Source organism: Athene noctua, chromosome 5 (assembly GCF_965140245.1).
Source record: "Athene noctua chromosome 5, bAthNoc1.hap1.1, whole genome shotgun sequence".
Lineage (NCBI taxonomy): Eukaryota > Metazoa > Chordata > Aves > Strigiformes > Strigidae > Athene > Athene noctua.
In genome coordinates, this window is record NC_134041.1 from 33,165,646 (window position 1) to 33,179,126 (window position 13,481).

Here is a 13,481-nt window from a genome sequence, read left to right on the forward strand (position 1 = left end):
TGTTTTTCTATTGCAGTGGGTGTGTCTCTAGCAGACAGCTCCAGAAGAGCATTTTGACGCCATTAATCACGGCAGTAGCATCAACTTCTCTCTGTCGTGCACCTTCGGAGCCCATGGGTGGGCAACCTCAGGGGAGCTGAGCCCAAATCGCTTCAGGCAAACACACTTCTAGTTTGCAGCCAGGCTTCTCTCATTGTTTTCAGCCATCAAGCAAAAGATAGCCCCTTTTTTTTTCAACAGCAACTCATTCCTGGGCAGAAATCCCTACTGAAATTCATAGAGGTTGAAAGGGCTCAAACCAATGAATTTCTGATTAAGACTAAACTGTGATGCATGAAAGTTTTGCCTGTGTTTGTTTCTCAAGGACTCCTCAAGTGTTTTCCCCAGGCCTCTTTGTCTGTCTAGACAAAAGTAAAATTCTCCCTATATAACTCACTCATAGTGAGATGATAGTTATCATATAGTGATAGCAGACTCAAAGCCTTCAGTGGGCACTTGGGCAAACTAAGGTAAGGGGAACTTGAACAAAAGGACACAAAGATACAGTCTAGGCAGGATGATCTCGCCGATTTAGGAAGAAGACACCTGGACTTCACAGCGCATGCTCTGGAACGAGCAGACACATGAAGAAGACCACTTCCTTACTACACATGCTCGGACTGTGTAAATGAATTCCGGGAACTCATTATCATGACACCCCTTTCCAGGAAATCTAATGAATATGTATGATCTGTGTGTATGTAAACTGGTGTCCCTTGCTAGTTTTGGGGGAGCTCTTATGGTGGAGAATCCCCAGGGTGACCCCAGCGCTGCTAATAAAGAATACCTGCTTAACAGTTCTATTGGATTCTGACTGTTGAGTGAATTTCTTCCTTTCAGGGTGTTAACCAAACTCCCCAAATTTCCCGCCCTGACGCTGCAGTGGTGCCATAGGCACCATTCCTCTGGCCAAGCCTGCAGTAGAGCTCAGCATCTCCTCAGATGTGCAGCCAGCTCTCTTCTCTCTCCACCCTGTTATTTATTTTAAAAAGTTTATTTATTTATTTATTTAAGCTTAAAAATAGTGATTAATAATCCAAACAAGCCTTAGCTTTTAAACATGACTTGTATGGTGGGGGGTTTTGGGAGGCTGCGGGACTGTGGTTGCTTTCATGGGTCACCAGAGGAAGAGGAGAGGAGGGTGATGAAGGGTCCTCTCTGTGGAGAGCTCTGCGGTGACGGCGGTTCACGCCGCCCTTCCCTCGCCGCACGGAAACGGAGCAGCGCCTCCTCCCGCCGTGCTGGGCCGGGCCTAGGGCGGAGCCAGATGGACGACGGGGCCGTCGCGGAGCCGCTGCGGAGGCGGCCGCAGCGAGGTGAGGCGAGGTGAGGAGGGGCCTGGGGGGTGGAGGCGCTGCCCCGCGGGGTCGGGGTCGGGGCCGGGGCCGGGGCCGGCGCCGGCGGTTGGGCTCGGCCGGCTGCTGCCCGCAGGCCTGGCGGGTCCCTGGGCGCTGCCGGGGGCGCTGCCCTTCTCGGGGGAAGGGTTTTGAGCTGATTCTCTCCAAAACGGGTCTCCCTTCCAGGCTGCCAGGCGTTATGTGCCAGGCCACAACCGGTGTGTGGGAAAGGAGGGGTAAAATAGGAGATGTCTGAAATGGAACCGCAGCCCAGGTACCCAGTCCTGTCCTGGGATGGTGCTGGCTGCAATAAGCTGCTCTTTCAACAACGATAAAAAGACAAGTATTTCTCTCTAACCAAAAATAACACTCTTACAAAGTCCACTCCTTGTGAACTTTGCCTGTTCAGTTTTGCTGTTAACAGAAAGTGGTTGAAACTTAAATGAAGATGGCAGTAATTTGTGTCTCTTTTCCAAACAGCTCAATGACACCGGGAAAGAAGTTAGAGGGTCTTGTAGCTGCCACAGTCACTCCGATGACTCCTGATGGGTGAGTGTGACCCTGTATCACAACATGGCATGTTGTCAGAAGAGCACTGCTTATACCCTTACCTTAAAACCCTATCTTCCTTCTTTCTTATTTAGAACCAATCAGCTTTGGTTTTATTTTTAAATCAGATCTCTGATGGGATGGGGAAACCACTAGATTGGTCCCACTAGCACTAGAGTGGGTTCCATTTGGTTCTGCACCCTCCTGTTGACCACCAGGTGCTGTAGGTCTGGGTTTGGAGAGTTTGGATCAGTCTCCCACCTCGTTTTCTATTGTTTTTGTAGCTGCAAATTAACTCATAGTAAGGTTACATACATAGAGTATTGCAGTATTTTCCCATTTGTTAAGGCAAATCACAGTCCTGGTTAAAAATAGCTTTTGAGAGCTAGAAAATAATTGTCAACATCTGATATACTGTTAGACTTTTCTTTACCCTAGCTAACTTGTGCATGCATTCATGTGTATATAGGTGTTCATGAATTAGTCTAAACCAGAAGAAAATATTGCAAGGACCGCGTAGTTCTGAAAAGAACATCAAAAGTTGAAATTTGGCCTTCCTTAAAGCAGTGTTGGTAAACAGATGTCCTCCCTGATGCATCTTGGTGTTGCAAGACAGTTATTTGGAGTCAGCAAAGGACCGTGAGCTGCTCTGATGGGGGATATGTCAAGATCTGTATATGTTTCTGAGGGAGACGGTGGAGATCTGCTAGTACAGTCATCTGAAAGTGATCTTTTACTTTTGAAAAGTGCCATAAAGCATGGTACTTTCTCAGGCAGGGAACTCATGTGCATTGCAGTCACTGCTGCATTTCTTGCTTTAAAGGAAACTTATTTCTGATTTTTTTTATTATTATTACTCATGTTTATTGCAACATGATATTTTAGAGAGTGATCTGGGCCTGCAGCCTGGAATGCCTAGCCCACATAAGACATGTTCTGTGAAAGCAGCTGTGAAAATTTGGGTGATGTGTGAATCCAGTCAGGGTCTCAGAATGGACTTCCAGACTATAGGGTTGGTCTGTATGTTTGACAAATTAAAACAACAGTAAAATATATGCTGATAAACAAAATAAGTTTGTTCTGCAGAGAAGATAAATCTAGAATTCAATTTCCCCTGTTTGTCAGGGACGTAGGTTGCTTTCCTCATCCTTCAATGAGAGAGAGAGAGGGGTCAGAATCACATCCAGCAGATGCCATTTCACTGTGTCCAGCAGTTACAAGTGTAGTTTAATTATTTGCCAGCACTTGCACAGATACCTTTGTGTTCTCAGGAGGATTCCTGTTTCCATCAGCAGTCAAAAAGGTTTGAGTGCCTCTTGTTCTCCCATATCTCCCCCAAAAATCCTTTGCTGTGAGAAGCCTGCAGTAATTAGCAGTGGAGCTAAAAGGGTGAAACAGTGAAGAGAATGTGTCAGGAGGAAGAGAAACTGGAAGGAAGAATTCAGAACTGAACTGTTGCCTGAAATGTTAAACACATGTTGAGGTTATGATACCTTGGGGTAATCTGTGTGTGTACAAATGCAAGGCTTCAAAAAGACATGTCTTTTTTTTGTTTTCTTAATCTCTAAGATAACTGTGGGTGGAGACTTACGGTTGCTGAGGTTCCTAAGTTCGCTGCGGTTCCTTTCATTTCAGACAAATTAACCTTTCAGTGATTCGTAAATACGTGGATTATCTGGTAAGCGAGCAGAACGTGAAGAATGTCTTTGGTAAGTGTTTTTTTGACAGAGACCATGTTACACCCCTTTTGCTTGGATGGAAATCCTATGATATCTTGCCTGATAAGAGCTGTAGCAGGAGGGACTGTGGATACGAGATCATCCTAAACATATTCATCAGTGGAGAGAGTGTAAGCAATACTTGAGGCATCTGCTTTTGCCTATACCCTGTGTCTGTGTGGGATAAAATAAGTGTTGCCTTCATACAATGCCGTTCCCAGAGATGAATGGATAATGCTGTGTTGGCAGAGGAGACTCAGCAGAATGATTTTCCCCTTTGCCTGAGCAAAATACAATCATCTGATCAGAAAACATCAGCTCAGGCGTCCAGGGAATTCAGTGAGCTCATTAAAGCCAAATGGGCTTCTTCAGGAGACCTGTGGTGTGCTGGGTGATTCCAGGGTGGTCATTTCTCCCATCTCTCTTCTGCCTCCGCCTCAGGGGCTGCTGCAGGGGCAGAAGGGATGGCTGGGTAAAAAATACAGCATCTGCTAAACCACTTCCATTTCCAGCCTGGCATAGTTAAGTAAGCTGAAATCAGTGATAAGATTTTTGGTTCAAAACTTCAGTCAAAAGAGTGCCGAGATGCAGAGCAGAGTGTGCCAGTGACTTTAGCTATCCCAGTTTAATCTGTTGTTTGTGATTGAATATAGTGACATTTCACTGTTTTCCAGGCATGCTGTAGCCTAGGTAGTACATGTGGTTCCACTCGTGACAGAGACACCAAATTTCAGGTCAGACTGTTTCCTTGGGGTGGAGGATAGACAATCACTGCCTGGCTAGCTGGGTGTCCCTTTCTGCACTTGTCATAGACTGACTCATTGCTGGGAGAGGAGGTAGTGTCTGCTGGGGAGGAGGTGCTGGGGGGATGTTTCCCAGTTTCAGCAGCTGATTCTGCCTCCTCCCTCACAAAACTGCTGATCCTGAAGCATCCAGGTTTCCAACACAAGCATTTAGTGATGATAACACTGCAATCCCCATGCAGACGCTGGTGCGGACCTTAAAATTTGAGTTGGGGGAAAAGTATTTCAGTTTAATATCATGAAAAGTGTTAGTTCTTGTCTTCAGTAAAACCAACACACATAGGCCAGGCCTCAGTGAGTGTGTTTTGTTGTGTTGTGTTGAAACAGTGAATGGCACGACAGGAGAAGGACTGTCCCTTAACATCCAGGAGAGGAAGCAGTTGGCGGAAGAATGGGTGTGCCAAGGAAAAGAGAAGTGAGTAGCTGAGACTGAACAGGGGGTTCCAAATCTCGTGTTATGATATAGGCGTGCCTGATTGAAAAGCCACCTTTGCTGATGGCTTTTTTTTTTGGAGTATTTTGTTGCTGGGCTTTGTTCTCCAGCTACTTTATCATGTCTGTGGTTTTGTTACTGCCAGTGAGCTGGTGTACGTTTCTGCTGCTTCGAGAGCTTGTAAGAGTCCTTCTCTTTGGTACACTGAGGAGCAGGGGAACAAAAAAAGGGCACTAGGGATAAAAAGGCCTGTGCCCTTTGCTTATTCTTGGGAAGAAATTAAAGTGAAGAGCAATCTTCCTGTTTGTGTCCTGTAAGCATTTCTGAACTTTTTAATATATTAAATGATTTGGTATGGGGGATTCGGTGCTTCCCTAGATATACAGTCAGTGGCAGAGGAAGGAATTCAACCTGGATCTGCAGCTATGTACCCAATTGTAGCTCCATTCTCCATCACTTGTACCTGTCATAGTCTTGTATCACTCACCGCTGCCATCTTCTTAGTTGCTATGTTAGAGGATATGGAGAGGAGGAGGTGTTTTGGGTGAGAAGGGCAGTGAGCAGAAATAATCTGGTATGAAGGCTCAGAGCTTGTGTGGATATAAAGGAGAAACGCAGCGATGGGACTGATGGACTGGAACTTGGGAGGTTGTCTTGGCTGGAGCAGACAAGCAGTCAAAGGTGCTGCTGTGAGGTTGAGCTCTTCTGGTAGTTCTGCAGAGCAATTGGTTTAGAAAGCAAAGATGCTTTGATATCCTTTCCTTTTCCCAGCTTTCCCTTAAATCATTAATGTCTTAATAAAATACTAAATTTTGTCCCTCCTGATGACCTTGCAACTGTGACAGCGAGGAGTCACACACCATTCATATTTGCAAATGTATTTTCTTTTTTCTACCACCAGCTGCTTGCCACTGTTGGCATTTTCCCTGTGTGTCTGCTCATCAGGTCAACACAGGTTCAAATCCCTTTTAGGTTTAATCTAGCTCAGTGAAGTTCTTGTTCTGTGGCTTCCTGGTCTGAAGCGATTTATTTTGGCAGACTGGTATTTTTCACCATCACTGAAATGTCCCCAAACCTTTTGAATTTGTTCTTGTGCAGATTGGATCATGTGATCATTCATGTGGGAGCACTGAGTCTGCCAGAGTCCCAAGAGCTGGTATGTGTATGTTATGATTCTTTTTCACTATGTGTGTAATAAATATAAAGCAGATGCACCCTCAGGTACTTTCTGTTCTTTCTTTTATAGGCAAGACACGCAGCAGCTATAGGTGCTAGTGGTATTGCTGTAATTGCCCCCTTCTTCTTCAAACCCACAAACAAAAGTGAGTAGATGTGCATGTCAGACCTGCTGAGGCCATTTATATTGCCCTCCAAATCTTTATCATAGATAGGGATTGATGTCATCTTTTTTCCTTGGAAAATATTCTGGTGATAATGTTTGCACACCCGTCACGTATGGCACCATGCAAAAGCAAAACCTAGAAGAAACGTTTTTTAAAGATGGGAGATACCAGAATTCTCCCAGTAAGAAGTGGGCAGGATGTCTTTTGGGATGTATTTTGTTAGCTTCTTGTAAAAAGAGGAGTGGCTTATGGAAAAAGTAGTTAACTAGTCTGTCTTCTGAATAGATAGCATGGAGTTCACGCTTGATCTGAGCCACGCTAGGAAGCAGTTGGTTCCATGCTGACCCTTGCTGGACACTGTCCAAGTTGATAACCAGCTGATACACAGGTGTGCCTCTTGTTACTGAGGTGGTCATGTTTGGTTCTGTGCTCCTAAGGTTACTTCAGACCTGATAAATTGAGTGTTCTGCTTTTAATATAATGAACATAATATAAAAGAACGACATGAAGTGGAGGGTTGTAATAGAAATGTTAAAAGTTGTCTGAATGAGTTATGAATGGAAATCTTCATATGGAAGCACCGGAAGAAACCAGAGTGGATTACCAGAATGGCTGTTATTGTCAGCCAAGGACACAGTCAGTGGTGATAAAACTGGTAAGCGCAGAGGAACAGCACAAAGATCAGCAGAAGACCTTGCCAATAGTAGTAGGATGGCAGTGAGGTTTCAGCACGTTGTCTTTGCTATTCCTCCTCCTGCTATGCCCATGGGAAGATTGCCTAAGATCTGTGAAGGAGGTAGTGAACAGGATTCTCAGAAGAACGTCAGCTATAATAACTCTCTGATTCCTAAAACAGTACAAACAAGTTGTCCGAAAACCTGTTCATCATTACCATTGAGCAGTGCCCCAGGGAGGTGAATGTGAGCTTCATCCCTTGGTGTCTGTGTTGCCCACGGGTGATCCTGGGGAGGACCACTTTGGCACGCAAGTCTTGCATGTGTGAGAGCATGCATGAGTTACATCTCTAAGAGAACGAGTGTAAGTTACTGAAATTGGTTTGGTTTGAAATAAGTATCTTTGCCTTCCTAAGGTCTTCAACTGAGTTTTGTTACATTTAATTTTTTATGTGTGAGGGTTTTTATATGACGCACGGTTAATGGGATGCAAGCTGTAGATGGCCTCTCCACAGACCCTGGCTGCTGTGAATCTGAACTATTTCATTATGGATAGTCTCCTCTTACAGGGTTACTCGCTTGTTTTCTTCCAGATGAGCTGACTGCTTTCTTACAGAAAGTTGCATCTGAAGCCCCTGCGGTTCCATTTTATTACTATCACATTCCTTCTCTGACGGGTGTGAAGAGTAAGTACTGCTTAGTTGGCTCTTCCTGAGCCCCTAGGCTTGTAGCAACCTGAGTAGTCCCAGCAGCTGGTACGATTAGTCTACGAGCCAGGTAGTCATTAGTGATTAATCTACCATACCAGGGATGTGGCCTTTGCTTTTGTGACATGCCAGCCGTAGTGGAAAGGATCCTTTCTGAAAATTGGAGGTGAATCCAAGACTGGAAAATAAATTTAATTCCTCTTAATGGAAAAAAAGTCACAGCTTATAAGTACTGAACAGCTGGGATGGAGGAGGTGATGCTGACCATGGCTTTGCAATTAGTGTGGACCAGGATAGGTAATTGACTTGGGCAACAGTTGAATCCTGATTTTTTGCAAGATAGTGACCACCATCTCTCTTGGTGTACACTGACTACATAGTCCTGCTTGCTAGTAAATTACTTGTGAAACCACTTTCTCAAGTCTTACTATTTAGCAGAGGAATTAGGAATAGAGCAAGGTTACTTGGTCTACAGCAGGTCATGTGGTGTTCTTTGATGTACAAATTTATATTTATTCTTAAACATGTTGTTAGTTCATTCCTAGACTTTCACTTTTCCATTTTTTTTCCCTTCTGATCTGGTAAAAGGAATGCTTCAAAGAGGGTGGAAAGATGCCTTTTGTATAACTCTGGGAAATAATCATGCGGAACTTGTCTTACTGGTTGTTTTAGAGCTATATAGTTTCCTAGGCTTAGGCCAAAAGCAAATAACTTGTAAAATAATGTCTCCCTCTTGGGGACAAGATGGAGAAATCTCCTAGAACAGGGGTCTGTTTCTTCATATGAGATTGGTGTTCTGCACAGTTCGTGTTGAAGAGCTGCTGGGTGGAATAAAAGAGCAGATACCCACCTTCCAGGGTGTGAAGTTCAGCGACACAGACCTATTGGACCTTGCACAGTGTATAAACAAGAATGAGAGAGAACAGTTTGCATTTCTTTATGGGGTGGATGAGGTAAGACGCTCCTCTTAAAAATTATTTCTTCTGTGACATTCTCTTGCTTCAGCTTTGGGGAAAAAGGTAACCCTGGACATTCAGTGCCAGGTAGCTTTGCTGCTCCCTCCCACCACCCCTTTTTTTTTCTTTATTTTGTTATGTGAAGTAAAATATTTTCTTTTCTCCCCCTACCCCAAACTAGCAACTGTTGAGTGCACTGGCAATAGGGGCAGATGGAGCAGTTGGAAGGTCAGTATGGCTTGGACTCTTTCCCCTCGACACACACTCTCTTGTGTCTTCCACTATCTGCACAGGATTTCTCTAACTATCTTCTGTCACCATGATGGAGGATTTTGTAGGCTATACAGCAGCAAGAAGACAGATAAGCTAGCTCCAGTGATAGCCATGAGACAGTCATATAACCTGGGATCTCAGATTATGCTCGTTTGGGTGATTATTGTTGCAGTCTGTAGGCTGACTCAAAGGTTTCAACTTATTTCTTTGTCCTCATGGCAACTTTCTGAAGTAGGGGATCACTTTTTTCTTCATTATATGCGTAAGGAACCAAAACCTAGAAAGGTTGTTAGTTCACATAAAAAGTCTGTGAGGAAAAGGGCTCTGCTGAGTTTAATTTCTGATTTGTGTTCTGCTCCTCATACCAGGTTGCTTAGATGAGTTACTGTGTGATATCTGTGTTCTTGTGTAGATGATCCATTAAATGAACAAGCAACTGGAAAATTAAGTGATTGACTTTCCACGTTACCTAATTGTGCTATTTTATTTTTAATTTTGAAAAGCAGTTCCTTTTGGAAAGAATGGGGAAGAGAAATCTGCTCTCTGAACTCTTCCATAGGGCTTGGCATACTTCAGATGCTTGACAATATAAAACCACACATATGAATCTCTGTCATAATACTGACATTCTTATAATATTGTCAACAGCAGAAGCCTGTGGCTATTTCTTTTGTTTAAGTGGTTCTAAGCTCCTCCTTTGCATTTACCAATTCTGGTTTTGGTTTGGGCTTTTTTTTGGCAGTACATACAACTATTTGGGCCGAAAAACCAATCTGATGTTGCAAGCCTTTGCAAAGCCAGACCTTGCATTAGCACGGAAGTATCAGGTACAGTATCTTTGCTGTCCCCACTAGGAGCAGCCTTCTTTAGCTTTACTGGGGCTGTTTTCCATCTGGTTGTGTCGTCCATACCCTGAGATAGCTTTATTAAAGCAAACTTCATTCAGTTCCAACCTCACTGCTTGTTTTTCACCTCTCCTTAACTTTTTGACCAGTCCTTACTAACTTTTAACCAAGATTTGTCTTGCTTATCCTTCAGCTCTCTAATTTCATCTATGCAGAGTGAGCATGGCCTGGCCTTTTTCTTGAACAAGCCCAAAATGGCCAAGCCCCTTGGCTAGGAGTATTCTGGGGATACCTTACATGATGTAGGGCAGAAAGCTGTCCCAGATCAGCCCTGCCTTGACATCTCTTGGTCTTGGGCAGCTTGAAGATTTGTGAGGAGTTGTAAGCAATCAGTATACAATCTACACCCAGTGTTTTTATGGGACATTTGAGGCATCCTTCTTCTGCCTTAAAATAGAGGTGGCTGCGGGATGAAAGTCTAAAAGACATCTGAAAGATGATCTGCTCTGGGAAGTCTCTTTACTAGGCAGTGGATATTCAGATTTGTAAACATTTAGAGCCCAATATGAGACTTACCAGTGTTCTTGGATTGCTTGCAGGGAGAGACAGCTTGAACATGAGTGATAGACTGAGAGGGAGTGATGGTTTTCTTATATCCATCCCTCCCTCCCCTATTTCAATGGAATTCAGTTGGTATTTCCCATAGACTGGCCAGGTGGCCAAGGGTTTTTCTCAAAGGTGTGCAACAATTGTGTAAGATGTAAATACCATGATAGCTCCAGATTCTTTTACATCTTAAAATTTGAAGGGGTTAATAAACTACTGTCTGTCTTTTCTAGTTTCTCACTGGGGAATTTCTCAACTTTGTCATCAAACTTGGTAAGTCCTACACTGCCTGTTTCCCTCGTTATCTCTTAAAATGCAGACTTGGTGCTCCAGAAACTCATGTTGCTGTACCCTGAGAACTTCCTTCTGAAAGATTTTGCAGTGAGAAAATGTTGCATCTGCTGTTTCCTGAGTTAGTAGCAGCTGGGAGCTCAACAAAGGGAGCTGACCAAGCATCCCTGCCAGATTCCAGTCTCACTTCCTTCCTCCTGTGAAATCTCACAGAAGCTGTGACTCTGTGATTTACCCTTTTTCTTATCCTGACTCTCTGTGGGTGGTTGGTTTGTTTGTTTTTTGTTCTGTCTCCAAAAGCTAATTTCTAGCTTTGTTTCTACAGTCATTTTTCTGAAATGGTGGCACTCCAGTAGGAAAACAGCTCTGATATTTGTCTCTCCTGCCTTGCTATAATTTAAGAATAACTGTTCAAGGCTGTACAAGGCAAAATGCCAAAGCTTTTTAAAATTGCTTGATTTTTAGAAACAAACCCAAGTTTTAATATAAAAAAACAATTAAACCCAACCAAGTCAGAGTAGTGTTAGGGAGACTAAATTGGACATTTTGTGGTTTTCACTTACTGAAGAGAACTGTTCACTGAGTTTTTGCTCAAAGCCCAAATGAATCTAGCTGAGCTTTAGTGCTTGGTTGTATTTCTTGTGTTAAAAGTCAGAGGAAATGCATCATTATTTAGCCTTACAGATAAAGAGGCAAACACTGAATTTTCAGAGGTACATAAGGAAGCTTGACCTATGGACAGAGAGGCCTCCTGAAGTTTCCCATGGTGGTTTAAGCTGGTATCCAATGTCATTGTCACATGCCAGCAGGATTTTACTACTCCCAGGGCTTGACTTTATGTGAGTCTGCACTGGGGAATAGCTGTGAGGCTGCAAACATTGGGGTGTTGTGATGACAAATTGGCTGGGATGGCTCAGCCTACCAGTGAAGGTAAGTTGGAAGTGTCACTAAAACAGAATAAAAGAACTTATTGACAGCAGTTTGATGTAGATAAGCAGACACTCCTTTATTAATGGCCAGGTATGCAGGGGAGTCATCTCGCCAACAACCCACACCTAACTCGTGTAACATGCTGATTATATCAGGTACAGTAATACATATTAAACAAGTTCTCATACATAAACATGCTAATACCTGTAACTCATTTTCATATTCCCACCTCTTTCTGGTCATGCGCACTTGAGTCCTGAAATGAGTTGGGGGGCTGCTTTTGCGACTACCACAGACTACTGACTCAAAAGAAAGACTCCCCAATGTTCTTGACTCAGGGACTTTGGCTCACATTTCAGTTTTAACATGCTTTGAGGCCCTTTCACAATACAACTTTTAAAATGGTCTGCAGGGCAATAAATCATGCTCACCAAGCAGTCTAACAATGGTACCTTATCTAGCAGCGTAATTGGTTGTATGGTTACTTTAAACATCTCTATGACTACTCAAAACATTACACTAATCTTTTATAAAAACCGATATTTCTGTGAGATTCCATTTAATTGATTAGTCCTAATAATTTCTTATCACAACCCCCAAAGATCATCCACTCAAATTAATAACAAATCATTGACAATCAGTAACAGAAGGTTTTTGCTTCTTTTACCTATGGAGGACTTGCACCATCTTTCCTATTGTCAGGGCTGTGTGGCAAGGAAAAAGGAACACAGATACAGCCCTGGTTATCTGTAAGGCTGGCACAGTAGTTTGTGAAGTGCTTATCGAAGAATATACTCTGCTTGGTATCTTTAGGAGGGAAACTAGTGGTATAATATATAAATAAATGTAGTAAGTAGATGTAATTTTTACTGTAATGTCTTTCCTGTCTGCAAGCACAATCATCTCTTCTTAGTTACACTGTTCCCACTCCCAAGAAGTGCTTAAAGCCTGGTTTATGCTGGACTACACAGGAACTGTGTGCTGCTGCTTTTTTGGGACACCTGTATAGAGACTGCTTTAAGTAAAATGATCTGTAAATGTCCTGATTTTGCTTTTGTCCACCCAGGTTTTGGTGTTGCACAGACCAAAGCTGTAATAACTTTTGTTTCTGGCATTCCCATGGGACCTCCACGGCTTCCTCTTGTTGACGCCTCTGAGGAGTTCATCATCAAGGCCAAAGACAAGCTGGACAGCATTGTGTGGCCTGATGGTGACTGATATTCATTTCCATGTCGATCTGGAAGTAGAGGCTCCTTTTCTGGGATTCCCTGTCACATGGCACGTTCCCCATGTGATGGGCTGTGATTTCTTTCAGGGAATTGGCAATGTGCCCGAGCCCCTTCCTGTTAGGGCTGGATTTGTTGGTGCACATGTAGCTGCCTTTTTGTGTAACTTTACTCTGCTCCCCAGGAACTCTGCACATTCCAGGACTAGCTGGTATCTTTGAATTAAAAAAAGCAGATTTTTCCCAGTTGAAGGATACTGGAGGAGGAGGAAAATCTGTCTCTACACTCCCTCTGGCTAGATCATTGTCCTCTCCCTTCATATCTCCAGCACTACAGAGTTTTTTTAAACACTGGTATGGCACCGTCTGGTTGCTCAGATGGGTATTTTATTGTTTGTCGCTACGTCATTGGGACACTGACTATGCATATAAAATCCTGGTTTTGTCTGATCTCATTGTCTTTGTACACCTTCACTTAATGCAAAATTAAAAAAAAACCCTTTTGCAACAGAAAACTTTTGACTAATGAGCAGATATTTTTTCATCTTTTTCCTTGTGACAAAAATAAAGCCAAAATTGAGCTGTACATCTCTATATTGCAGTGTAAAATAGTGTCTTACATGTTAGAAAGTGATACAGAGAAATGGTTACTTGTTTTGAGATTTATTTACTTATAGAAAACTGCTTAGCACCCAGACTGTTCTGTGGAATTTTACCAAGGACTACTCTTCATCAAAACAAAGCAGTTCACT

At 43.2% G+C, this 13,481-nt stretch overlaps 1 protein-coding gene across 5 annotated transcripts; it reads left to right on the forward strand.

Annotated features, from left to right (window-relative positions):
* The first annotated feature begins 1,303 nt into the window (after positions 1 to 1,303).
* On the forward strand, positions 1,304 to 12,736 carry NPL (N-acetylneuraminate pyruvate lyase). Of its 5 annotated transcripts, none has more exons than XM_074907018.1 (12): positions 1,304 to 1,355; positions 1,857 to 1,925; positions 3,561 to 3,634; positions 4,774 to 4,861; positions 5,978 to 6,035; positions 6,126 to 6,201; positions 7,490 to 7,582; positions 8,408 to 8,556; positions 8,741 to 8,787; positions 9,575 to 9,659; positions 10,517 to 10,556; positions 12,571 to 12,736. In XM_074907018.1, the coding sequence occupies exons 2-12, from the start codon at positions 1,861 to 1,863 to the stop codon at positions 12,720 to 12,722; spliced, it is 927 nt and encodes a 308-aa protein (XP_074763119.1). In that variant the 5' UTR covers positions 1,304 to 1,355; positions 1,857 to 1,860; the 3' UTR covers positions 12,723 to 12,736. The 5 variants fall into 5 exon arrangements, with proteins under 5 accessions (XP_074763119.1, XP_074763117.1, XP_074763118.1 ...); XM_074907016.1 differs by having other exon boundaries at positions 1,319 to 1,365; XM_074907017.1 differs by lacking the exon at positions 1,304 to 1,355 and adding an exon at positions 1,426 to 1,594.
* The last annotated feature ends 745 nt before the right edge of the window (positions 12,737 to 13,481 follow it).

What these genes read in the sequence shown, in the direction of transcription:
- NPL (XM_074907015.1), top strand. Translation starts at nt 1,625, where the DNA reads ATGTCTGAAATGGAACCGCAGCCCAG. An exon ending in GTGTGCCAAGGAAAAGAGAA is followed by an intron (nt 4,862 to 5,977) that starts GTGAGTAGCTGA and finishes GTTCTTGTGCAG; the next exon opens with ATTGGATCATGTGATCATTC. An exon ending in TTCTCTGACGGGTGTGAAGA is followed by an intron (nt 7,583 to 8,407) that starts GTAAGTACTGCT and finishes TGTTCTGCACAG; the next exon opens with TTCGTGTTGAAGAGCTGCTG.